The 25,447-nt window shown below is 54.3% G+C and overlaps 1 protein-coding gene across 4 annotated transcripts in view; it reads right to left on the bottom strand.

The window, feature by feature from the left end:
- CACNA2D2 (calcium voltage-gated channel auxiliary subunit alpha2delta 2) overlaps window positions 1-25,447 on the bottom strand; it is a 194,394-nt gene that overhangs the window by 104,002 nt on the left and 64,945 nt on the right. For all 4 annotated transcript variants that reach the window (XM_080606304.1, XM_080606306.1, XM_080606305.1 and 1 more), the window contains exon 3: window positions 8,765-8,881. In XM_080606304.1, the coding sequence (XP_080462430.1) occupies window positions 8,765-8,881 (117 nt within the window). The remainder of the gene's footprint in view (window positions 1-8,764; window positions 8,882-25,447) is intronic.

Raw genomic sequence — 25,447 nt, 5'->3', positions numbered from 1 at the left:
CAAATAAATCCCCTTCTCAGTGGCATGGCTTCCTTTACTTTGCTACCATTGCAATCATTTCTTCCCAACTGTGTTCAAAATTTGCTTCACAAAGAATTAAACGATAATTTCCTTCCCTAGCACCAGCAAAAGAGACCCGCTCCTCTATCGCCTCACTCACCATTTTGGCATCTGTTTATAAACCGGTAAGTTTTAGTCATCATCTTTTATCCTTTCAACAACCCTCTCGTGCATGGAATAAGCCAGCCCCAAGGAGCTCGAGGCTCAGGACCAAGCCGATGGATCCGAGCTTTGAGACGGCCAAGGACTGCAAACACTTTGAATTTCCTTGCCAACATCAATGGCTTTGGTTACCTTCACCTCTGCAGAGAGTGCTTCAGAAACCAGGAGAAACTGGAAAACAACACGCGAGCTGCTGTCAGAGACACAACACGGTGTTTTAGGAAGGAAAGTAAAACACTCTTTAAGCACAACTCATCGTCACCCGGCCTCGGAGGGCTCCGGGACCTCGATTTCTTCACTGCTTTGGAGAGGTATGCGAGCCGGGCGAGGTGAGGCAAGGCACACGCAGCGATGAAAGCCAGGCAGGAAGGTCCCTTCCCATTGCAGGGAGCTCATGGCCTTCCTCCTCCTCCTCCTCCTCCTCCTCCTGGCTGCAGGAGCTCCCCGCGCGGAGCAGCCCTGCAGTGACCCCACAGCCCCACGTGCAGCTCCCTTCCCTCTGCAGGCAGCGTGTGCCCGAGGGGAGATTTAGCAGGAGTCATGGGGAAGCTCTGCTCCGGGTCGGACAGCTGTGCTAAGAGACGTGAGCCCATTTACGGCCCTGGTTTTGGCTCCCCCACTGCTCCAGCGCTGGGAGGGCGCTGCAAACCCCTGCCCGAGGAGGCCTGAGCTGCAGCTGTGCGAACTTCGCAAAGCGAATACCCAGGGCGGAGGTGAGCGGCAGCCTCAATCTGCCACGGGCAGGGGAGGACAAAAGTTGCTCCGTTCACTCCTTGCCAGCAGCCCAGGGAGCCTGAAGGCTCGCAGCACACACGCAGGGCTCGGACCCGGCGGGGAGACTCGCTGAAGGCTTCAGCAGGAGAGAAGCGCTGCTTTTCAGCCCCCCGCCCGCGGCTCGGGGTGCGTTTGTGCTGCTGAGACCCCGGCGGGGTCGGGGTCGTCCCAGCGGGATCGCAGCAGCAGCAGCAGCAGCCCCGTGCCCCGCGGAGCCCCGCAGCCACAGAGCGCACCCGGCTGTAAGGCACGTGGGGCTGGGCTGCTGCCAGGCACTCGGGGAGGGGAAGAAAGGGAAACGCTCAACATAATCTGCATGAAAGTGCAGGAAGCCCTAAATCGTGTTAGCGCTATTAAGAAAGCTGGTTACGTTGCTCAGCAAACTGGCCCAATACAGTTTTGATAGACTCGTTACAAACATCTGATTGTCCCTGATTAGATTAGACAATAAACCACCATCCTGGTGTGCGGGCATTGTTCGGCTCCCCTCTGCAATCTGTAAATTAGAATTCCAGACCTGGGAGATTGGATTCAAATTGGATTATTGGAGCAGGTCCAGCCCAAGAACAATCGTGCGGCAGGAGATGACCCCCCCCCACACACACACACATGTGCACGAACGAGCGAACAAATAAATACATAAACGGGGACAGTCGGCCAGGATTTGATTAGGAGGGAATTAAAAATAGAATTGGAACAAAAGCCACCAACCAGCAATCAGCAAAGTGGGAAGAGCGAGGGATTTGTCGCTATTAATTACCAAGGTGAAGAGACTACATCTGTGAATGGTTGGTACTTCAGCCGAAGCAAGGTGGATGCCGGTCCTGGTCCCTCCTCCACGAGTGCCAAAGGGACGCAGGACGAAGCCAGGCTCGTGCCCGTCGCTGTGCAGCCGGAACAGCGTGCACGCGTGCCAAGTGTGCATGGTGCAGCCCCCACAGCCCCCCAGAACCACAGGCAGCCTCCAGAATGATGGAGGAAGAGAAAGCCGGGGCACTTCCCACACCACGACAAGGGCAGAGCCTCCTCCGCTGACAGAGGCAGGAGCCGCTCGGAAGAGGGCTGAGAAATGCTTCATTGCATGCCAATTTTTGCAGCTCTTTAGACAAGTGAAACCTTTTATTGTCCCTATCAGGAAGCAGAAGAGCTGATAAAGACTCTGTTCACCACATACCTGCAAGGGAAATCTCAGGGCTATCAGAATTGTTACAGGGATAAACCTGTCCAATTAAATCCCCTCTGCACTTTTGATATATGCTTGTGCCAGCTGTAAATGGAGCTTGGAACCCGTCCCAGCTGAGCAGCAGCGCACCGAGCGCTCAGCTGGGACTGAAACACAACTGCGTGGCCCCGCGGACCGGCTCTCGCCCCGAGAAGCCGCCTCGGGAAGCGTTTTGCAGCCACGCGCCCAGCTCCCTCTCGCCTGCCATCAGAGGATCCTGAAGCACGGCCAAGAGCTGCCTACACCCCCACATCGGAAGGAATAAGCAAGGAAAAAATGCCAGGAAGCGGGAAAACCCAAAACGTGAGGGCGGTAGGTGGAAATCGGAGACTAAACTGAGAGATTAGCTTAAGGCCCTCAGAAAACCCCAGCCTTACTCATCTCCAGATCAACGTCTTCACTGCGCACCGAGTCCCGGCTCTTCCAGCCACCCCTCCTCAGGGTCCCAGGCAAAGGAAGGGGGGAACGCCACAGCCTCCTAAAGCAGTGATCACTCAGGCTCCCCAGCCCCAGGAAACCCATCCAGCCACTCCTGCAACATGCTTACAGAAAAACAGAAAACCCCCAGATTTTTCCCTTGTACTCCTTTGTCCCTGGGGGTGTTTAAGGAAAGGTTGGATGCGGTGCTTAGGGGCATGGTTTAGTGGGTGATAGGTGGACGGTTGGACCAGATGATCTCGGAGGTCTTTTCCAACCTTAATGATTCTGTGATTCATTTCTCTGCAAAAGAAAATGCCAATTGCAGGTTTTCCTACTCTTCTTGCAGGAAAATCTCAAAGCCTCCAGTGAAAAACATTGTGAGCTCTCACACCTCAGCTGAAGGAACAGGAGCGGTGAACCCTCCTACCAAAGCCCTCCTGTTCCCCAAGTGCTCAGCCCACACTGGAGCTAAATACATAGCAACAAAAATAGGCAGCTAAATTCCACAACAACAGAATAAACAAGAGCCGCAAACTTTTCCCCTAACCACTGGTAAGTGCTGTTAGCTCTCCCGTCAGCACGGAGCCACGCTGGGTGTGCCAGACCTGCTGCACGTACACACGTGAGCCATATATACGCACAGACACCATAAATTCTGGGACGTGAAAGGCCACTTTGCTGCCGTTATGCTCTACACGTAGCACAGGTACCTGGATCCTACAGCGAGTCCCTGAATTCTTCGCCAGCCGACACAAGAGCAGTTACATCCTCAGGCCCTGCAGGTCAGCCCCGGCTCTGCCACGTGCACCGCAGCGGGATGAAGACCTGCTCGCGGCTGCTCCGCTCTCCGGGAGGACGAGGAGTGATTTCCAGTCGTGCCCGGGCACCGCTCCCAAGTGCAGACGCTCACGCAGCCTCCGCAGCGCGAGGAGCGCCGCCGTTCTGCCCAGGGCTGCGGCGCAGGAGGGAAGGGATTGCGGCACCCAGAGCCGGTGAGCTGCACTGCTGGGAGAAATGCCGGCACCGCCAGCCTCACCGCCAGCACCGTGCCGCCAAAAGGCTCTTTGGGAAAAACGCCGGCACTGCCTCGCCACCCGCGGCACCCGACAAAGGCTTCGACAGGACATCTCGGTTACCAAACGCCAGTGGTAATTGCACTCCCCGCACCCAGGCTGGTGCCCAGGACCGAAGAGCAGTGACAGATGCCACCCGCACGGAGGGACGTGGGGGTCCCCGAGAGCCAGGGCTGGGCCACCCCGAGCCCCTCTGCGGCTCCATCTCTGCCCCAGCGCCCTGCGGTGCCCGACGCCAGAGCGTGCAGGTGTTTGTGCCGTGCTTTATGGAGAGGGAGGTCTCCTTCTGGAGATGGGGGAAGAACGCCAGCATAGACAGCAGTCTTCAGGCAGGTCACAGCGTATAAATAGCTCGCTTCAGGGCATAACCCACTCGGTAAACTGTGGGATGTGCCGTTCTCAGGAGGCAAGCAAATTGTCTGTGTTTAAATATGTGCAGAATGAAGCAGTCATCATCCCAAGCAGCCTTCACAAGAACTGTATAAAAAGTAGAAACAAGCCTAAAACATAGCCTAGGATCTAAAATTTCCATCTCTCAGCCGCCTCCTCCATCAAGTCACTACTCCCTTCTCCCCCAGTCTGCAGAGCTTTGGGAAGGGACAGACTCTGCGGCACAGCTCGTGCACTTCACCTATTTAGACAGACCCGGGGTGTTCCCAGACCTGAAGGAGAGGGGGAGCACTCCGAGATGGCGTGTCATGAACAATGACCTCCTCCTGGGGTTGCTTCCCACTACCAACCTTTTACTGCAGAGATGCTTTTGTAGCAACAGAATTATCTGAGGCATTCAGCTTGTACAGCAGAAATAACGTCAAGCAACTCCTCAGCCACTTGCGCTGACACTTTCCGAAGTCTTTCATCACCTCTGTAGCCCCGCTGCCACCCTCTCGCTTTGATCCAAGCCGTGTGAGTTTTCAGGTACGGCGACGAAGCGGGTCCGGGCTGCGGAGATCTCCTCGGTGGTCATGAGCAGCCGATGGAGCTGGGGCCTGCGGGGACACGGTGTGGCACCGAGGAGCCACCTGGGCCCAGGCCCCAGCAGAGCACGAAGCGAGAAGGGCAGCAGCACGCCCTCAGAGGGAGGGAGGGATGGTGGGAAGTGCAGGGAAGGAGAGAGGCACTCGTTCCGGGCATGCGGAGGAGACAAGTGGCTGGATACAGTGGCATGGGAAGCTGGAGAATTGGGGAAAACTAGAAAGGCTGCGCTGAGAGAAGGTAACCAAAGGGCTTGAAGAATGCCCTTCAGGTTTGGGAACACAGAGGTGGCATCCACCCCATGCACCCCCCAAGTGACAGCTTTGCCCTGGCTCAGTCGTGCCCTGCCAGCAGCACACTCCAACGGGGCAGGAGGCACTCCTGCCTCTCCCATGCTCCAAGAGCCATCTGAGCCCACAGTGTTGCTGAAAGCAGGACTCCAGAAAGACAAAAACTAAGGTGGTGGGACTCCTAAACGAGTTCAGAGAAGTCCTAGCCTGTAGGTACATATCTTTCGGGACACATAGAAAAGCCAGGATGGCTCCAATACACTGAGAAACCAAAGAAGAGAGAGAAAAATTAAGTTGGAAAAGAGTGGCAAAAGAGCGCGTTTGGCAAACAAACAGCCTGTTGAATTCTAGTCTCAGATGATGTCGAGCCGTGAGCCAGCCAGCTGTGATTCCCAGCACAAGGAAAACACAACAGGGATGACACACAGGCATTAACTCCCCAGTAGTCATTTGGCAATCTGCCACCTCGCTCCTTTCCACAGGGTAAAAGAAGATGCTTTTCTTGGCCCTAACGAGCGCAAACTCATCAGCATGGACAGGAGGAGCCCGTTGAGCTTGTACCCAGGCAGGTACCTACCTGCTCTGCTCTTTCCTTATTCCTCAACCCTGGAACTTCCTCATAATGCAATACTCCAGGTATATTTAACATCGCCTCCTTCAGGAGTTACTCCATTTTAGCAGTACCTTTTATTTCTGTTTCGAAGGAGAGGAGCTGTACTTTTGGCATTGAAGACCACCTCTTCTACCTCCTCTCCTGCTAATGCATGGGAGTAAAGGGGAGCTGGAAGCAGAGACCCTAAAGCAGACTGTGAGGGCAGGCTCAGAGCAATAAAGTCGTTGTGGAGAAAGGACACTGGAGGACATTGGAGAAAAGGAAAGCTAGAGCTGATGCAAATCCCCGTTAAGCAGAGGCTGCTGCACGGGACACAAGCTGGTTGTACCCTGGAAACCAGCTGTAGATGCTGTTCTGGAACGGGTGGGAATTGCAAAAAGATCTTCCTAGGAATTTTTCTTCCTATGATGCGGCTGACATCAGGTACGATGGTCTGGAACAAAAAGGGAAGGGCAGAATCCAAACAACCAGCTCCTTGCAGATGACTTATTTTTTGGAAGCAATCACCCTCGCTGCCACACACACCTGGCTCCAGCACTCCTCTGAAACGTAGGTGGGAAGGCAGAGGTCCTGCAGTGCCAGACCCACGCCACGGCGCGGCACCACGGCCACCCAGCCGTCACCAAGCGTCGTGGTGTAGTGGCCTTGTGCTTGACTTCTGGTTCTAGAAACGCAACACACAAGGTAAGAAACCGAGTGTTATTAATAAATGCTCTGCACACAGCTGAACTTTCATAATGACGCGTTAATATTTTCACTAAGAAACCGAGGAAAGTGAGCTCTGATGGCTGGACTGAATCACCACATAAATCAGAATGCCACTCCTGCACTGAACATCCCTTGTGTGTGCCCAAAGGCTAGCTAGCACTGTCCTACAGAGCCTCATCAAAGCGCAGGAAACATCCCTTCCCTCTTCTGCAGAAAAGGAAGCAGGAAGGCAACTTTTCAGCAGAGCAAGTACACAAGTGACGTGGCAATTCGTACTTCAAGGAGAGGCTCTGTTTCTCCCTCCTCACCTGCCCTCTCTGATACATGGAGTCTCACCTGATTCAGATGCTGAAAAACATATTTCAAGAAGTCATCATCACTTTCATGAGTCATGAGAGAAGGCGAGGAAATGACTCCGCGAGAGATGAATCAACTAAGGGGAGAGTTCAGACAGAAGAAAACACAGGCTGGAGAGGGGAATAAGCTGTGGGAGCCCCTCTCCTTTGGAGAAGCTTAGCACAACGTGGAGGATATTCAGAAGGTCCAAATTCTCACCCATCAACTTCTCCATTTCCAGATGTTGTCAGCACCACCAACCCAAGACACCAAGTATGCACATGCGAGCTGGATGTAAGAGACTGCCCCATCCAGCAGCCGCGCTCTGAAGGAGTCCTCTTGAAAGAACTAATTCAGGTCAAAGGATTCCAACAGCACCGAGTGTGAATTACCCAACTAGTGCTGCCAGAGTCACTCCTTTCGGTTAGGTCCAGCAGCAGGCGAGCCCTTAGCAACGCACCAACCTCTCCTGGCCAAAAACCCAAAGGAAAAGGAAGTCCAACTAGGAGACAAACGAGATTATTTGTAGGCACAGGTCCTAGCACCAGAAGATGCACAAACTCTCTTTAAATCTGTGAGTCATAGCAAAGGGTAAGAAAAAACAGCTGGAATTCAGATGCCACAGGGGAAACCACTCAGCACGGTCGTCCTGCACAGCTCTGCCTTGTTGCCCTGTCCATCATGCCGGAGCCACACGCTGCCCAGGGGCACACCAGGTTTGCAGGCACCTTCTGTCACCCCTGTCTTCCTTGAGTTGGGAAGGGGGTTGGGGACGGGGTTGGGGCTGGGTGGGCTTTGGGGTCCCTTCCAACCCAAAGCATTCTCTGATACTATGAATCCCACGTAGGCCTCATCGTTACCTCCCAAAGTCCAGAATTAAATGCACGACAATCTTCACCCGAATCTGTGTGTCAGTCGCTGTGGGCATCCCCGCGCCGCCCTGCCAGGCTGGCCTCTGACCGCCTGCGACTCGGACACCACCAGGGCTCGGCACTCCCCTGGCCTACGCAGGTGTCCTGCGATTCCTCCCGCGTACCCCCTGTGAGCAACCTCTTCTTACCCAAAACACGGCGGGTCACTTACAGCCCCTCACCGCCCTACCTCCGGCTCAGCTGTCGCACCGCTCCTCCCCTCCCCACGGGGCTTTTTCCTCTTCTCCCACTCCTGCCTGTCAGGCCGAAGGGTGACCAGGAGTCTTTCTGGCCGTACCCCATATGCAGACAACAGCCACGCTACCTGCTCCAAGGCCTCCCTGTGTCCCTCACCCCACACAAGCACTTCCAGTTGGCCGTGTTGCCAGACATGCCCTGCACAGCTCCATCCTGCTCGCTGCAGGCAGGTATTTGAGAGGCCACTACGGCTCCTGGATGTGAAAATCCCACGGCTCCCACACCCCACGGCAGCGGCGAGGGTATCTCCGTTTCTCCAGCAAGGCAATGGCTTGTCTCTGCCCGGCGGTAGAGCAGAACCCTGCTGCTGCCTTGTTACAGCCACTGCCGGGTTTTACTGCGCCGGCACCACGAGCAGATTACCTTGCTCCACTACAGATAAAGTGAACTCATTTTAAAAGGAGTATTACAAAATAGGACAGTAGATTGGAATTGTACGTAGGCACCCATAAGGGCAACTCACACATGCAGTCAATCACAGGATTCAAGTGCCAGGCACCAGCACAAACATTTCAGTTCATGCTCTCCTAAACAGGAAAAAAAAACACCCTACTTGTCTGAAACGCTTTCATAAGCATTGTAGGCACACTGGAAGCACCTTTGCTCCCACTTACCACATACCCAGTTAAATGACTGGGTAGAATTTGCTTTTGCTGTCACTCGTATTCTTGTGGCAGCACATTCAGGTGTTAACATGACACTGGGAGAAGATAAAAATCCAGAAAATAAAAATCCAGAAGATACCTACAGTAGACCCACACTTCCTCGCATGACAGCTGAGACATATTCCAGAAAACATCCATATGAATAAGTGCAATTGCAGGATGCAGTTCCCAGAAAAGGCCACACAACCATAGAAATTACTTTGAAGCCGAGATCATAACGCTACAACAGCATCAAACACCTTTCTTAAAACTGAATATGTCAGATCAGAGCATTATCACACAGGCCCATCGTCTTACCTTTAAAGCACGGACTTTCTTGGCCAGTAGGCTCTCGATGTCTCCTGCAACCTTCTCCACTAACTTCCTGGGCACATTCTCCTTGACTTCAAAGAGGTTTCTGTTCTCGTTGTAGATCTAAGAAGGAAAATAAAAGGCAGTCAGTATTACAGGGATGTACAGCAGCCTTGCCACAGAAAAGCCAGACCTCTACCACAGAAGAACTTCAGCCACATGGATTAGGCAACAATGCAAGCTGTGGGAATAAGGCGGCGGGAGGCTTTGCAACCAACAAAACACAAGGCACCTGCTTTATAGCTTCTCTCCTTCACACGTGCTGGCCACAAGCATCCCCTCGCGGAAAGCCGAGCTGCCCACCTCGCTGCCCGCACCCAGCTCTGCCGGGCCGAACCAGCAGTCCCGCAGAGCCACCACGCTTCCTCCTGTGCTCTTCCACATCCACACACACCCCTAAAGCCACTGACAGCTCCCACGTCTCCTTCCCAAGGGCACTTTCGGCATTTTGCAAATGCAAGTCCAAGGGCACTGAGCCTGCTGGAGTTCAAGAAGTGTTTGGACAACGCCGTCAGACACAGGGTTTGATTTTTGGGTTGTCCTCTGTGGAGCCAGGAGTTGTACTCAGTGATCCTTGAGGGTCCCTTCCCACTCGGGATATTCTGGGGTTCGATGAGCCCCCTGACTGCTGGACCTTTGCACCGCTCGCACGGTTCGGTAGGTACCGATACGGAGCCTGGCAGCCCCGACACAGGCAGCAGCGGGTACCAGGAACTGCAGCAAGGGGAGCACGTGACGTGGGGTAAAACCTCAGCCCTAAGCAAGCCATAATGATGTGGCACCCTCAGAAAGTCCGGATTTTGCCAACTAGTCTAGAACCCAGCCATGCTGTGGTGGGGAAGGCGGGGAGAGGCACGGACACGTCTGGGGCAGGTGCAGTTACCCAGATGTGAGTGTTTGCACTCAAAGCCCGCAGCTGAGACCCAGGGGCCTGCCCTCCCAAGCCACGTCCCTCAGCTAGAGGACAGAGTCAGCCCCATAGGAAGCGCGGTGGGCATCAGCACTGCCCCAGCGAGAAGGGATCAGTCCCAGCACAAGACTTCTGAATCACCAAGCTCTCGGTCACCTCCTCTGAGCATTTTCGGATCTGTTAACTCTCCGTCTGCACAATCAGGTGCCACCAATACAGGGAGGAAGAGAAGAGCTTTTTGCAATCATCTGAGATTAGAAAGAAGTCCTCATGATTTATCTTTTCTTAAATAAGATGCATGAAGAAAATCATGCGGCACACATCACAGACCTTCTGCTTCTCTCCGAATATTCCCGGGCTAGTTGCAAACATCGGGACTTACAGACATGAAGATGTCCAGCAGCAGAAAGCCCTCCAAGGAGACCTGGGCCTCCCCAGAGACACAGCTGACTCCACACTTCACTGCAACTTCCACGCCACGCACGCCTAGCCCCGGCCCGAGCCTGCATGCTCCTTGGGAGTTGAACCCTTGCGTCCCACCTGCCCGGGGGACACGACGACATTCTTCGCTGGAGCTTCTTCAGAAGGCAAAGGAAGAGACCAGCTGGTACAGAAACCATCCCAGCTCACAAAGCACCTGCCTGACCCTGCTGTGCTCTGCCTCGTCTCTCAGAGCAGCACCAAAATGCAAACAGCTTCCATGAGACCGAGGCCAGCCTTGGAAATCTCCACGGTCAGCCCAGCTGCGAGAAGGAAGGAGCAGGCTCAGGTTTGGCTGGGACCCCAGCAGGTTGGTGCCACCACAGCTGTATCCCTTGGCTATGGCAGAGGTGAAAGGGACCAAGGTGGTGAGACGGGGTGCTTCATGGGCACGCAGGTGCCCGGGCCCAGGCGGCGGCACAGCACGCAGCTCAGGAACAGGATGGAAACATTACAGAAGATACCGTCCTGATACGTTGTGGAATTACTTATTCCACCCTTTTTTCTTTTCCAGAAAGTAATGCGCTGAGCAGGAAGCAGCCCTGCTCCCTGAAAAGCAAGTGAGTAGGGGTCTGCGCCCCCCCAGCCTCCACTTGCCTTTTGTGGTTAAACAAAGCGGTTTCAGAGGTTGAAGCCACAGGAGAATGCTCTGAACAAAGCAAAAGGATGTTCTTTTGGCTTTGCACGGTCCCTCCAGACCCGCAGGGTTAATCTGCAGGCTTCAACTGCTTTCTGCAAGTCTTGCTGCAGTCCCTGCTCTGCCCGAGCTCCTCCTTTCTTCTACACCACCACGAAATTCCTAACAAGACTCCTCCCTCATCAGCCTGGTACCCAGGCATACCATCCCTCCATCCTAGCTCTACTCCAGGCACCCAGTTTTCCAAAACCCAAAACCCAACCAAACCCTGTGGGACTCAAGCGATGTCCCCATGCTGCTGGGACCGGTAACCCGGCGCTCCTCCATCAGTGGGACCGCACGCAAAAGGCTCAGGACTGCTCACTTCTGAAGCTGCTGGAGAAAACCGCACTGCCGTAAATTCTCCTGTGGTGACTGACCTGCGGGAGCATCGACGCAGCAAGTCAAACACCCGCGGTCCTCGGCCGACTCCCAGGCCCCCGGGGAGCACTGCTGCGACGCCCCTGGAGGCTCTGCAGGCTTCAGCCCCGGCAGTTCCCCAGGACGGGTCACTCCAAGCACGTTTTTCAGCCAGCCCGACCGCAAGGGCTGCACTCAAACCATTCTGGTCCCCAATCCACCCGTGCTCCACGTCAGTTCGGCACCTCCTGCCTTGTACTGCAGGCGGTCGCTGCGTGAGAGCATCGCCCTGCAGGCGATGCCTTAGCAAGAGGCCACGGTGCAGAGGCACCCGCAGGCTCCAGCAGGGATGGGTTTTAGGTGTCCCACCCCAGCCAAAGCTGCAGGCTGCACAGCACGTCCTGCCAGCAGCAACAGCTCCTGCCCCACAGAAAAGCATCTCGCGTCAGCACACAAAAGGTTAAAGCGGGGAAAACTCCGCACAAAGCAATATTCTCTCATATTCTTTTTTCCCCTTGGTAAGTAACAACACAACAAAATAATGTGTTTGGAAGGCGTGCGCTACCTCCAGCTGAGCCGCGGCAATTAGGAAAGCAAAGAGGAGCAATCTTCAAGGAGAACGCTTTGGGTAAGGAGGGCGTCCTGACATTAGTGCTTTCCTATTATGAAACAGAAAATTGGCTCCTATTGGTTACGGACAGAAATGGTGCCTGTCCGCAAGGGAGGAGAAACAGAAAAAGAAACGAGGAGATGTTCCTCCACGCTCCCTGCAGCTGCGGAGCTCTGCAGTCGTCTTGGCCGAGCAGTTCATCGGCGCTAATTAGAGCAATCCGGCACGAATTAACGGTGACCATACGTGCACAAGAACGTACGGGGCAGGCAGGGGGATGAATGGTGGCGCTCCAGGCAATTAGGGTGGGATGGAAATGTTGCAGTGGAGCAATTTGCTTTGGGTCGCTCGGAACCCGGCCACACTTTACTTATGCAAGGTGACATTTCCCATACTGGGTTTTTCCTCAAGCTGAACGTGAAGGGGAATTTACTGGCCAAAGAAAGCTCAGCTAGGAAGGAATCTTTGCTGAGTTGTTTTTGCACTTAGTTTCGTCCATACCAGACAGCCATTCTCATTGAAATTCTCCTCTGACCCGGTGCTCTGGGACACGGGTTTGAAATCTGTACCAGCAGTGACCTTGGGGTCGCGACACCGGCGCTGCTGGCTGCACGCAGAGGGCTCCAACGCAGCCATACCGGAGCTCGTGGGGAGAAGGGCTGGCGGCCCTTCCCCTGAAGTACCCAGGGGAGCCTCAGCACTCGGCCAGCACAGCGGGGATGGGGACCCAGAGCGAGGTCACGGCTGCAGACCTCGGACAGGAGCGTGGGGAGAGCTGGGGCTGCATGCGGGAGGCAGGGGGCCAGGCACGGCCGTGGGAAGGGGCCCAGCAGGGGAAGCAGGCTGAGCTGGGACCCGGCAGGACCCGGGGAAATATTAACGTGGGCAAAACAACAGAAACTACTGAGCTGAAATAAAAAAAAAAAAAAAAAGAAAAAAACAGAAAGAAATGGTGGCAGGTGAGGGGGGCAGGAAAATCAAACACCTCGAGACAACCCATTTTCATTCAAAACGCTTCAAAGTGTAGTGCAATTGTAAGCAGATGAGAAGATCTACAACAGCAAAGTGCTAAGTAGCCTTACTAAAAGGCAGAGCTGGTAACACAACCAATTATCAATACACATTCACAGCAGCAACAGTGTAATCGAAGAAGCAGATCTGATACTGCCTCAGAACATTCATTCTCTAAATTCACTTGTTTGCCTTGCTCCCGAGGCACAACAAACGATGCTCATCTCTGCTATTAATTCCCTCTGAGCCTATACATCCAGCGAGCTGTCAGGGCTTAGAGAAAGCATTTGCCACTTCCCAATTCCCTGTGCGCGCACCCAGCACCGCGAAGCCCCGCAGCCCGAGGAAGGCAGCACCGGGCGCAGGCACACTCCGTTTCCCCTGGGGCTCCATCGCTGCTCGCTCGGCTGCCGCGAGGGAGACCCAGCGCCTCCCCGCGGGTCGGGGTACCGGATGGTGGAGCATGAAGGCAAGTGAGTTCTGGAGGAGCTCCCTGCACGGCACCATTACCACGGGTGCCTTTGGGCAGCTCTAGACAGGAAATATTTTGTCTCCAGCCCCAGCCTCCAGCCTCCTTGGCCAGGGCAATGGGGGCGCCAACGGAGAGGCTGATGTGGGAGGGACAGCCTCCATCCAAACCAGACCCCTTCTCCTTCCCTCTCCCGCCCAGCTCCATTTCGCATCCCCCAAGAGGAAGAGGCCCTTCCTCAAACGCAAGCAGAGGGGCAGCACCCTCCTCTACGTGCTCAGCACCACCTCCGTGCCAAGAGCCCCCCTCTGCCCCTCTGAAAGAAGCCACCAACACACAAAAAGCCGAGCCGTGCCATGGCACCAGGCACAGCCGCTCTGCCAGCACCTCTCAGCCCTGCTGGCCCAGGACACGGGACGTGCCCACGGCTTGAGCCCCGGCCGGGGTCTGCTCAGGGCCAAGCCCGCAGCCCCACCAGGAGAGGCTGCAGTGCTCTGCCTTGTGCTTTGCTGAACAGTCATCTTCCAGATTTTTTTTCCCCTGTATGAGTCCAATACACCTGGTTTGGACAGCTGCAGTCCATACACTGACATTTCATCACAGTGCAAAGCTGGCATGTCGCAAAAAAGCAGAGCACTACATGCAGCAGAGGAGCAGGATGCTCTGCTGCCCCTGGCACGACACACCTACAAGGACGGGTCCTTCAGGGGAGGGAGGCCACAGACCAAAGTGCACCCCTCAAGGCACGACAGCCCTGTCCTCTGCACCCTGCCTGCACCAGAAGTGGGGCTGTGCCATGTCACACCCTACAAAGGCCATGTGCCAGAAAAATAAAAGGTTTTTCCCCTGGACATTATTACAGGGGAGCAGGGGACAGCGATATTCTCCTGCTCAGAGGGATATTTCAAACTTCTGCAGCCAGACCTGCGCTGATCAGCTTCATGTAGTGACCCAGATACAGTCTCTGCAAAGGGAATTGGTTGCTGCAGCAAAGACTGCAGCAGGACACCCTCCCTTGGAGGCCCTGCCTGCTCGAGCACTCATCCAGTGCCTCTCCTGGGGCTTTGGGATCTGGTGGTCCCCACCAGACAAGCGGCAGCCTGGCCCTTTCCAAGTTTCACCCCACTTCCCGTGGGGTCCTGCCATTTCCTCGCAGTTCGAGGTATTACTGAACAGCAGCAGCGGGAGCCCTGCAGCAAACTGGCTCACGCTTGGGTGCACAGAGCTGACCCCTCCAACAAAGAGCAGCCTAGGGGAGAATTATCCAGCAAGGTAAATGACTGGCAAGAGCAGTTACGTGAGAGCACCGCGAGATGGTCCATGCTGAGCAGGGAGCACTGAGGCTAAGCAAGAGGTGGGGAAAAGGAGCACAAAACCCCACAGATCCTGCTGGAAGAAAAGGACTGCCTGGGGCTGCAGGTAGAGAGCTGAGACAGCACGATTCCCATCTCGCCCCTAGTCCCCTGCTGCACCCACTTCGTTAAATTTCATCGTCTGGTGCTTATATTTCTTGCCCTGATGGTAATCATTGTGGTGTCTATATTGCATTAGCAGGATGTCAGTCTCGGCGTAGCGTCAGGGACGATCAAGCAGGCGGCGATAAGAGTGATGCTGGCCTGGCTGGCAGCCCGCCGGGACGAGTGGTGCTGCCTGCAGCAGGTTAGAGGGGAAGGTGGAGAAGGGGAAGCAGCGGCAGTGAGCAGCGGGGGCCGCAGTCCAGCAGGGGCTCTGGGAGCCCACCCCAGCCTCTCCCCGAGGACACCCCGAGGACACGGCTCCACCAGCACTGTCCCGAGCCCAGGGGCTCCCTGCGCCGCCCCCTCGGGCAGCCGGATCCTGCAGAGGCCGCGCTGCCCCTTGCCACCCCCTCTGCCTTGTCCTCAGCGCGAGCCGCTGCTCCCAGCCTGCGGATGTGCTTGAGAGGGAGAGCAGGAAGCAAACAGCTTGACATTTACTAACCCCATCTCCCTCTCCTCGCGCAATGCCACTTCCCTGCTGCGCTCCTTCCTTCCACACACCTAATGAAAAGAAAGCGCCAGCCGAGCAGCTCTTCACTGCTCTCCCGCAGAAGCGGGACAGGGAAACGTGCAGTTAGGCTGCTCCTCAGGGATGGCCGGCTATAATTGGAGCAAACAAACCATAGAACCAATGTCTCCATCCTTCACTAAAGAGCCTGCTAACAGGCAGCGGCAGCACAGAGGAAACCGGGGACAGACGGGAGGGCAGCCACCCACCCAGGGACAAAGGTGGCACCTGCTCCAGCGCTCCCGTCCTGCCTCACGTGGCTCCGGCACCCACAGCTCCCATCCTCTGCTGGGCTGCTGCTCCCTCCCTCCAGGATCACAAGCCTCTGTGGATGAGACTTCAGGCCTGCCAGCCCCAAAGCGGGCCTGAGACTGCTATGCACAATTTAGCAGCTAGACAAGGATAAAGGGCTACGCGCGGTTAGCCTGGATTATATAAAACCTCTCCTGGCCGGGGAAGCTGCTTTCAGCCTTCAGCAGCCCAAACCCCTGTACAGGGAGCACTCGGACTGATAGACCTGCCTGGGCATCTGCAAAGACTGAAACTTCTGCTGGGTTATTCAGCAACGCTCAACTCCAAATTCGGTCTTCTCCTTTCAGACGAAGCGCCTTGAAAATAAATCATGGTGTCGCTGAGAACGCCAGGTCTCAGTCAGGATGCCCGCTCTGCCCAGGCGTTCCTTGCACACCCAAAGCTGCTCGGATGGCGTGGGTCTGGCTGCCAGGCCAGGGCTCGAGCCCACCGCAGCCTGCTGTGCTAATAGATAAGAGGGACAAAGCAGCTACAGGATCTCCGAGCCATACCCAAATGCGTTCAGAGATCACATGATCTCTAAAAATACACACACGTACAGTAAACCAAAATGTAACAAACAAGCCAAAACAAAAAATAACCTGATCTTTGACTCTAGCTGTTCTCTTGGTGAACCAGCACATAAAAACAAGCTTTAGAAAGGAAAATAAAGTATTTTTAAAATACATCTGAACCGCTTTCCTTCAGGATATATGCAGAAGAGTGTAACCGGTTTCATTAAACCACGTCTATACAGAACAGCTGTAAATCTTCAGATCAGCATCACTAAAATTGTACCTAGAATACCCCAGGGGGGACGCTCTCGTGGATAAAGATGTACTGCTCTGCTGTATTTCATCTTTATACTGTTCCTATCAGGACTGGTGCCTCTGCACTATGGATCATACCCCATTTACCCAATTGTCACCATGAGAATAAAATTATGTTGTACCAAAGCAAGGGATATATCAGATCAAAAGGTACATTGATAAAGCAGTGCAAATACTTCCACGTGAAGCTCTTCCACAAATGCACGCTTGATTTATATCGGTTCAACTCAACTCAATTTCCTGCCGGTTTACCTATGAGCAAGGATTAAAATCAATTTCAGAATGGGTCATCAGTTTAACTAAAAAAAAGTCAAAGAGCTCCTTTGGGCAGGCAGCACGCGCCCTGCTGAAGCACCACGCTGGAGCCACCAGGACAAGGGGCTCAGGAGGAAGGGGACACCAAAGGAGGGCCAGGAGGAGACGGGGGAACGGGGCAGGAAGCGGGGTTGGGCAGGGGCTGCGCTGGGAACGATGGCTCTGCAGGGCACGAGGATGAGATGAACCAGAGACGAGGAAGATTAGGGAAAGACTGAGCAAGAAACCCCTCTGCTTCTCAGGTGGCCCCCAGGCTCTGCGTGTGGCTGCACCTCTACCTGTCCCCCAGTTGCTGGGCCTTTTACAACTTCTGTTTTCCTTTTTGTTTCTTCTTCATTTCCAAGGTTGTTTAGTACACTGAAATTGCAAAAGCCAATCCACAGCTGAAAAGGGAACTGGCCTGACAGAGTTCCCTGGCAGCAAGAAGGATGAGGAAGGGACCACGCTGCTACAGGAGAAAGCCAGAGGGCACCTTCCCCAGCTGCCCCTCCCGCAGCGCCCCGCGGCCGTGCAGCGGGACGAAGGCTGCTCCTCCTTTCCCGGGAGCACCCCGAATACGTGCAGCTTCCTCGCTTTGCACCGGGCGATCCCAGCCCCGAAGAGCCTCAGATCCTCGGAGACGTGACTTGAAATCAATAACCAGGCCTCTTTCCCAAAACAGCTTCATCTTCTGTGCCAGAGAAGCCGCCGCCTCTCGGAGGGAGGGCTGTGGAAAAAGGCTGTGCAGGCCCCCTCTGCACGAAGGCTCTGGGCCGTATCTTGTAGGCTTTTCTTCTACCTAAACACAAATGAAAGTAACATTCACCCCACATCGCCTTGTCTTCCTAGTGACGGCTACCACAGGCCGAACGCGGCTCTCAGCTGCAGCGATGTAAACTCAGGATAACTCCACTGACATGGAATTAAACTAAATCTCTTATTAGAGGTACAGCGATTGAAATCTAGGCCAGCATACATCAGCAAATAGCAACAGTTACCCCTACAGTTTTCTGCAGTGTAATGATGTATATAAAAAAAAAAAGGCAAAAAAAAAAAAAGCAGCACTTTTAAAAATAGCAACTTTGCAATTCTCTTTATTTACCTTTTGATGTAGGTTTTGGGGCTCTCTCTGATCTTCAGGGATTCATGTTTACAAGCTTTTCTCCCTAATCTCCAGCACTAGAAGCATTTCTGTAAATCCACAGACATTTGGGAGCTGGGCTGGAAGAGACCCGTGCCTAATCCATCCCTCCAGCTCATGCAGGACCGACCCAGCCCATGCTGCTCCAAAGCCCTTCTCTTACCCACTGCGAGGCAGAGCCCAGCGACCCAGCTGATCTCCTCCAGCATTTTCCTAGCCGGCCTGTTGGAAAGTTGTTAGCAATGTCTAATATGAAGTCCTCTCTGCTGGGGCAGAGGCTCGTTAAGTTTTGTCGTATCCCCACGGGAAATGGAGAGTATATTTGCAGACAGTTTTCATCCACGCATTTCCAAGTTTATCCCTTCTCCTGTTGGTGCTCCCTGAGCTAGTGGGGTGGGACGAGAAACTGAGACTTTAACAAAAATACACCAAATACCTAGAGATTTACTTAACAAGGTGACCACCTGCTTCAGTTTTCAGCACAGTCATTGGAGAGGTGTGGGGCAGGACGGGCACGCACCCACATAGGTCCCACAGGATCTCTCTTCTGAAGTCAACCTCCAGGGAGACAACACCTGAATGGAGAAACTCCATGAAAAGACTTAGAAACCTCCGCAGCATCGCAGAAAAGAGGGCTGGAAGGGATCACATCAACCTGCGTAGTCCCAAGCTCCTCACATACCCCAGCTGAAGGCAGTATGGATGTGTCATTTCTAACGTAACTATCACTGTTACTCCTACATGTTTCTCTGATCTGTCCTTTAGGTCACCCAGTGATGGAGATTCCACCGCTCCACGAGATCAAATGCTCTCCGATGTCCCACGATCTTACTCGAAAACTTCTTATAATGCCTAATTTGAAAATCCCTTGCTGCAATTTAAAACAACGTTCTTGGTGGAAAGATCCAGAATTAATGAAGAGCAGGCACTTCTGCCTCATGCTGCTGTGCCCCATTACATATACAAGGATTTATGTCCCACTTTAGTTCCTACTCTTGCAGGCTAAAAACCTCGACCGCTTTTGTTCTTCCCCCGTAAGGTAGTGTTTTCCATTCAAGTGTCTTGGGTTAAAACAGCAGTTAAGGCACAAAGTAGGAAATGCAGCTGACTGATTCTTCGCCAGGGTGCTGTTCAGAGCAGCCCACCGAAACATTATCCAGGCACCCACCGAAGCTGGGCACCTTTGACCAGGCGCCCAAGAACAAGATCCTGGGGAAAAGACAGCACAGAGCAGGAGCAAGGTGAAGGGATGAAACAGAGCAGGAGCCCAGGTCATGAGCAGAACAAGGTACAGTACTTTTCGATGGACGGGCAGAGATGGTACAAGAGCGCTCCGAGCAGGTTTGGGGAATCCGGAGATCCCCGGTCTGGATGTGACTGCTGGCGAGAGCAGCCTGCCGCCTGCCCTGGAGTAACGGAGCGGCAGGTAAGTATCAGCTCTGACTGCATCCCTCTCTGCCATGTCCCACCCTTTCCTGCCCCTCCATCTTCCTCATCTTCACACCCAAAATACGTGATTCTGGCAGTGAAAAACTGCAGTGGTCAGCCAGGGGCAGCTGTTAGCCCCAGCCTGCTGCTGCAGCCCCCTGCTCCAGGCTCGGCCAGCACATGGCCCCGCAGAGCCGTGCGGGTGCAGCTGTCACTTCCCTTCTTTTGAGGAGCCCTTCGAATTAAAGAGAAAATACAGCGGGGACCTCCCAGCCCCAGCAGCTCGCCCTCCCCCTGCACCAGCCTTCTTCTCCATGCGCTGCTCGTTTAGCTGCGGCGGTGACAAACCAGCGAGGCCGGGGGCAGGCCCTTCCCCACCGTCACTGCGGCAAGGGCCAGCGGGGGCTCCCCCTCGGTGGCGAGCAGCGGGGTCCCGCGGACCCACCTTTCACAGACCCCAGGTTTCTGGCACACGGGGGCTCAGGCTGCGGGCAAGAAAATAAGCTGTGCTCGGCTGTGCCGCCTCCTGCCAATGCCGTGCCGAGAGCCCTCCCTCCCAAAGAAGCTGCCACTTGCCTGATCAGCATCTGGGGGGGGGTAACGATGGTGCAGGCAAATCCTCCTCCACCAGCCCCGAATGGTGCGGCAGTGGCTCGAGGGCTCTCCCGTCCTCACCCCAGCTCCAGCCAGGTTTCCTCGGTACGAGAGAGGACCGGGCCAGAGGAGAAAACTGTCCCGCTGCCAGCTGTACCCGGTGCATGCAACCAGCACGGGTGAGCCGCTCACCGGGAGCCACGCTGCGGGGCCGGGACGGGGAACCGAGGGTGGGCTGAGCTTTTCTCCCCGGCAGGGCCGCACGTCCGGGCTTTGCCCTCGGGTACGTGCAGGCTGCGAGGCCAGAGGGGAGGCAGCAGGATGACCCGTAACCCCAGCACCACTCCCGGCGGTCAGTAACTCTGCCTGCGTTTGGTACCAGGATTGCAAGAGGTGGGCAAGGGCTTGGCCCCCAGGTCCCGCTGCAGGCCAGGAGCAGCAGGGTGCAGGGAGGTGCCCGGGGTGCAAAAGGCAGAGCCGGGCCGGGGGCAGCCGGGCTCGCTGACCTACCTGATGGCCTCACACAGGCCCATGTATACACCTGCCTCCTCGCTTGCCTCGTCCTCTCCATCTCCAGTCCCCTCCCAGCACTCGAGGGCTCTGCTCCCCGCTGTCCCAGCCCTCTCCCCCTGCACCCACAGGTGAATACACAGCTGCAGATCTACCTGTTAGCACAGGAGGGGCTCCCCACACAGCTCTGCCCATGCACTTCGCTGCCGACACAACACGCTGTTTTGGCTCCACACCTGCACTCTCCCTACCACGGTGCCGTCTTAATTGAGATTTAGACACAGGCAGGGAGCAATTGTCTGACACTTAGGGAAGAGAGGGGACCCGGTCTGCCTTCCCTTCGCCACGCGCGCGGTACCGCCTTGTCTGTATTATCTCGGGCAAATCATCTTCTCGCGTCTGAACTTCTCAGTGACAACAATCCTGACCTCCCTCTTTGAAAATATCTATCATTAATTTTTGCAAAGCATTGCGGAAGCCTTAGAGGAAAGGCAGCGTATGAACGCAGAGTATTATTATTCCATAGGGAGCCTCCAGGGACCGAAAGGCGCAATAAAGCTACGAGCAGAAACAAAGCTCTTGGACGTCTCCAGCCAGACCCACAAAATACCGGCAGATCTTTTCAGTTCTCTCCATCAGCATTAGGGAACGTGCACGTGGCCTCTCATTATGCACCCAGAGCGATGGCCCTGCCACTCGGATCTAAGATAACACGACCAGGGGAGAGCAAGACGGAGGATGGATTCAGATCCACCCTGTGTAGGAAAACGTTTTGGAACTGCATCGGGCAGCATGTACAGAGAAGTATTAGTCTCCTGCTGTTCCAACAGAAAGTTAATCAGGGACAGAAATTAATCCCTCCTGACAGCATGCTGCCAATTTCTGATTTCATCCCCATTTGCTTGTGGCTTATCATCAGGGGAATGGGAAACTTGTAGCACAGACAAGCCTGCCACATGCCTCCTCCTCTGGTAAAGGCTCACGCACGCCAGCCACGGCTTCCCTTGCACTCGAAGCAACACGTACGTGCTCTGTGCGTGCGCTCCCTCGCACCCGTGCAGACTCACCCGCCGCCACGCAGGCAGACACAGGAGGAGAGTTATGTTTGTGCCGCGGGTAACGTGCGTGCCCAGCCATCAGCTTTACTCCAGGACGGTGGGAGGGAGGGGGGAGAACAAGAACCAGAAGAAAGAAATCCTCTCCCTGGAGGGACAGTGCCAGAAGAGCAAAGTGGCATTTACAGATCGTAAGCATTTCCCTCTCCCACTCTCTGCTCCCTTGCCCAGAATGTTAATTAGCGTTACTTAAACAGCAGCAGCGAAAGCTGCAACACAAGCAGCTCCAACCGCTTTAAAGGCAACCTGGTTGTGAATTCTTCCAGACGAGACATTTAAACTAAAACGGGGAGACAGCTGATAGCGATGCAGCAGGTGCCTTTCAATGCCACCTTATAACTTTCCTCCCAAAGCGAAGGAGCGAGCCCTACAACAGACACCGCTGTTTCCCAGGGCCGTGGGACTCAGCCTCCTGCTCACGATGCTTTACCCTACAGCAGCTTCTCCCAAGTCAGCGGATCCTGGATGGGGCCCCGCAGCATGGCACCAGCACCGTGCTCACCCCTGCGCACCCCGAAACGTCGCCGCTGCCGGGCCAGCCCGAGGGCTGCTCTGTAGCAGAGTTTAGCCAAGCACGTAGAGAAAAGCAGGTTGGCAACTCTACTCCTAAACAATAGCGCTGACTGCTTTCGTGTCATAAAACTAGACATTGATATAGACCACAAATATCTTTGTGTGTTCGGATGATCAATAGACATCTTAAAGGATCGCCAAATTTTCACCACAAACATTGCAATGGGAAACGTGCCTCACAATTCACTTCTCCGCTTAATGCCACTCCCTTCTCCACCATTTATAACTCTCCTCACCCAGCTTATCAAAACTACCGCCTCCATCAGAAAAATCCTCTGCCTCGAGCGATCGGCCCCACATCGCAGCACACCCAGGGCCACAGGTTACAAAGGCAGGAGGAACCTTTACAACCGCCAGGACTCTTCTCGTCAGCAGCGCCTGACACAGGACTGCTTGAATTAATTTCTGCCAAAATGAGAAACTCGGAAACATCACAGCGTGCCGAATCGGTTCTCAGGCTGCCCAGCAGCAAGCACGGGCGCGTTCGCTGCGTGCGCTCGTGGCGGCGCGGTCCTGCAGCCGCAGCACACCCGAGCGATGTGCCCAGGCTCTGTGGCGATGGGCTTAACCTGAGCACCTGGACACGCAGACAGACAGACAGCACACATGCCGCCATCTCCAAAACAGGGTGCCGGTACAACCCCGTATCTCAAAAAAAACCCCACCATCGGGCTGAGGAATTTCACAAGTAAGTGGTTTTGCATGAGGCTGGCTCGATAGGACATAATTGACTCTTGTTGCAAAGAATTAAGTGCTCTCAGAAGAGATGTCCATTTTTAATGCCACTTCTTTTTTTTTTTTTTTTTTTATTCTTGCTAATGAAGTAAGCCAAGATAACACCAAGCAGTTCCCAGATGAGACTGATTGTCAAGCGGATGAGGATTTTATCGATACATTTCTTCCACTTTTCTTTTATGCTCAACTTGGAAAAATAATAATAAAAAAATGCAAGCAACCAGAAATGCCTTTTCCTCCTTGAAAAAGCATAGAGCAATCTCTCCAGGAGATTCCTTTCCCAGCTATATTCATTATTACTGCCTCTGCATGGCTTCTAGTTACGTGTGCATTGGAAGAAAAAGGGGGAAAAACGCCCAAATTCACAGAACTCCTTTATTACAACCTCAGGATGCTTCTGTGAATGTTTTAAGTAAAATGACCCGTAAACCTTTAAAGCGATTAACTTGAAGGGCAAGTCAGAACGACACAGAAAAGCAATGCAGGGTACTCCTAGACAAACCGGGGAGCTCGCTCACAGACACAACGTACTCACTGTTTCCTTTTTCTTTCTCCCCTTCCCTAAACAGAGGAACACCTCCACTTTGTCCTCACCTCCCTGCAAGCCCACCACCCTTCCACTTCATGGACTCATATCCGAGCCTGCCACGGACCTTGCTTCCTGAAGCTCATTTCTCTGAATTGCAGAGAACACGTGCTCTGTATCTCGACTTGCTCCAAAAATCCCTCACGCGCAGCCTGGAAACGTCAGGCTCTGCGGCTCCTACCATCGCTTCGCTGGCTTTCTAACGTTTTTTCAGATCCTCCCGTGCCCTCCTGCTCGAGGGCTCCCTTCTCGTCTCTTCAGCTCGTGGTGCAGAGACCCCAGCGGCTCTGGGGGTGGCTGTGCTGGCCCACAGGCTCCTCTCGCTTCCCGGGGAAGCGAAGAAGGGCAGGGGACGTGCTTGCTCCTGAACCATTTGACAGGCCAAGCTCTGCAGCACGCAGGTAGGGAAAAGGACAGGAGAACGCAGGGAGAAGGAACGCGGGCTGGGAGGCAGGGCGGAGCTGCTCAGGAATTCAGCACAGTGTGCAGGGCCAGGCTGGACAGATGCTGGGGCCGAGCTGAGGAGCCTCACACAGCAGATGGTCAAGGAGCTGTGATTTGCGGGTAATCTAATAATCAAGTCGTGATAGCAGCGCGGATATGAGCCGCGGGGTCACCAGGGGCTGGCACGCTTCCTCCGTTTCTGTAGGAGTCATTGGACACGGCGAAGCAAGGACGTTAACTGCCCAGCTCTCGGCTCCGGCCGGCAGCAGCTTCTTAAGGAAGAAATTACTGCAGGGCACAACCCGCAGCAGGAGCCACGCCGGTGCCCGTGGACCGAGAGGCGGTGGGACCGCTGCCACCGAGGGGTCGGTCACGTCCTCCCCCTCCCCATCGCCACGGCTCCTCGTGCCCGGGCAAGCCACGGCGCAGCTCTGCAATAAGGCTGCTCAAGCCGCTGATCCAAATAAACAACCCCATAAAAATTGCCAGCTGGACATAAATCACACCACAGTGAGCAGGTTGTGCCAGCCCGAATCCCTCACAACAGGGTCAGCTTCTCCAGCCTGCGCCACTGCTCCAGGTACAGGAGACGTGAGGTACCAGAGAGGGAGGAGGCGAGAAGGAAAAAAAAACAAAACAAAACAAAAAAAAAGGGACAAAAGCCCTCCAGTGAAAACAGAAACCACTTTTCTAGAAGTGATGAAATGCCAGCGCTCACTCACTGCAGCCCCAAACAACAAAAAACCCTGTTCAGATATTTTTTTTTTATTAACTGTCACAAAATGATGTAATGCATATAGTGTAATTATGCTTAAGTGCTTTCCATGTTAAATGTCATTTCAGTTATCACTTTTTAAATGCAATTTTTATTGAGTGCACAATAATAATTTAGCAAGTAAACAGGCAAGTTACAAGAAAAGAGTGGAAGTGCAGGGGGAGGTGGGAAAGCCTCAAGTGTGACAATGAAATGCACTGGGGTACATGGAGCTGTTACTTCTGAAAGCTTGGAAAGAATTATAAAAAAACCATAAATTACAAGGCTGCAAAATGCAATAAATTACAGCCTCTACAAAAGGCAGATAATGGAAATGAGAAAGGATAGTGGGAAGGGGGAGGAAGCTACATAATTTGTCACCACTGACCCCAGACATCTGCACAGCCTGCACAGCAAAGAGCACCAGCAATATTTTGGTATTTCAGACTCCTCGCACACAACAGTCCTCAGAGGCCAGCAGGGGGTCAGATTTAGGGACGATTCCCTCAACTGGCATAAACGCAGGAGTCTTCCCCACGGAAGATGCGTTTTCCCCAAAACCCATGCTCTTCCCGGCACCAAACGCACCTAAGGTAAACCAGGAGAACTCCGAGCAGAAGACCACCGGCCCCAGGCTTTGTCGAAGCTAAAGGCAAGCTGTTTGCCCAGCCGACGGGAAGGGGTGCAAGTGCGGAGGTGCTGAGCTGGGAGAGGCAGAAACGCACTTCATCCAGCTACTGAGCGCGGGCTTTCAGAGACGTGACTCCTTCCCCTCCCTCTTCTAGGCCCCCCC

Source organism: Anser brachyrhynchus (assembly GCF_964034855.1).
Source record: "Anser brachyrhynchus genome assembly, chromosome: 10".
Taxonomy (NCBI): domain Eukaryota; kingdom Metazoa; phylum Chordata; class Aves; order Anseriformes; family Anatidae; genus Anser; species Anser brachyrhynchus.
Note: the sequence above shows the minus strand (reverse complement) of the source record. Positions and strands in the feature narration are given on the sequence as shown.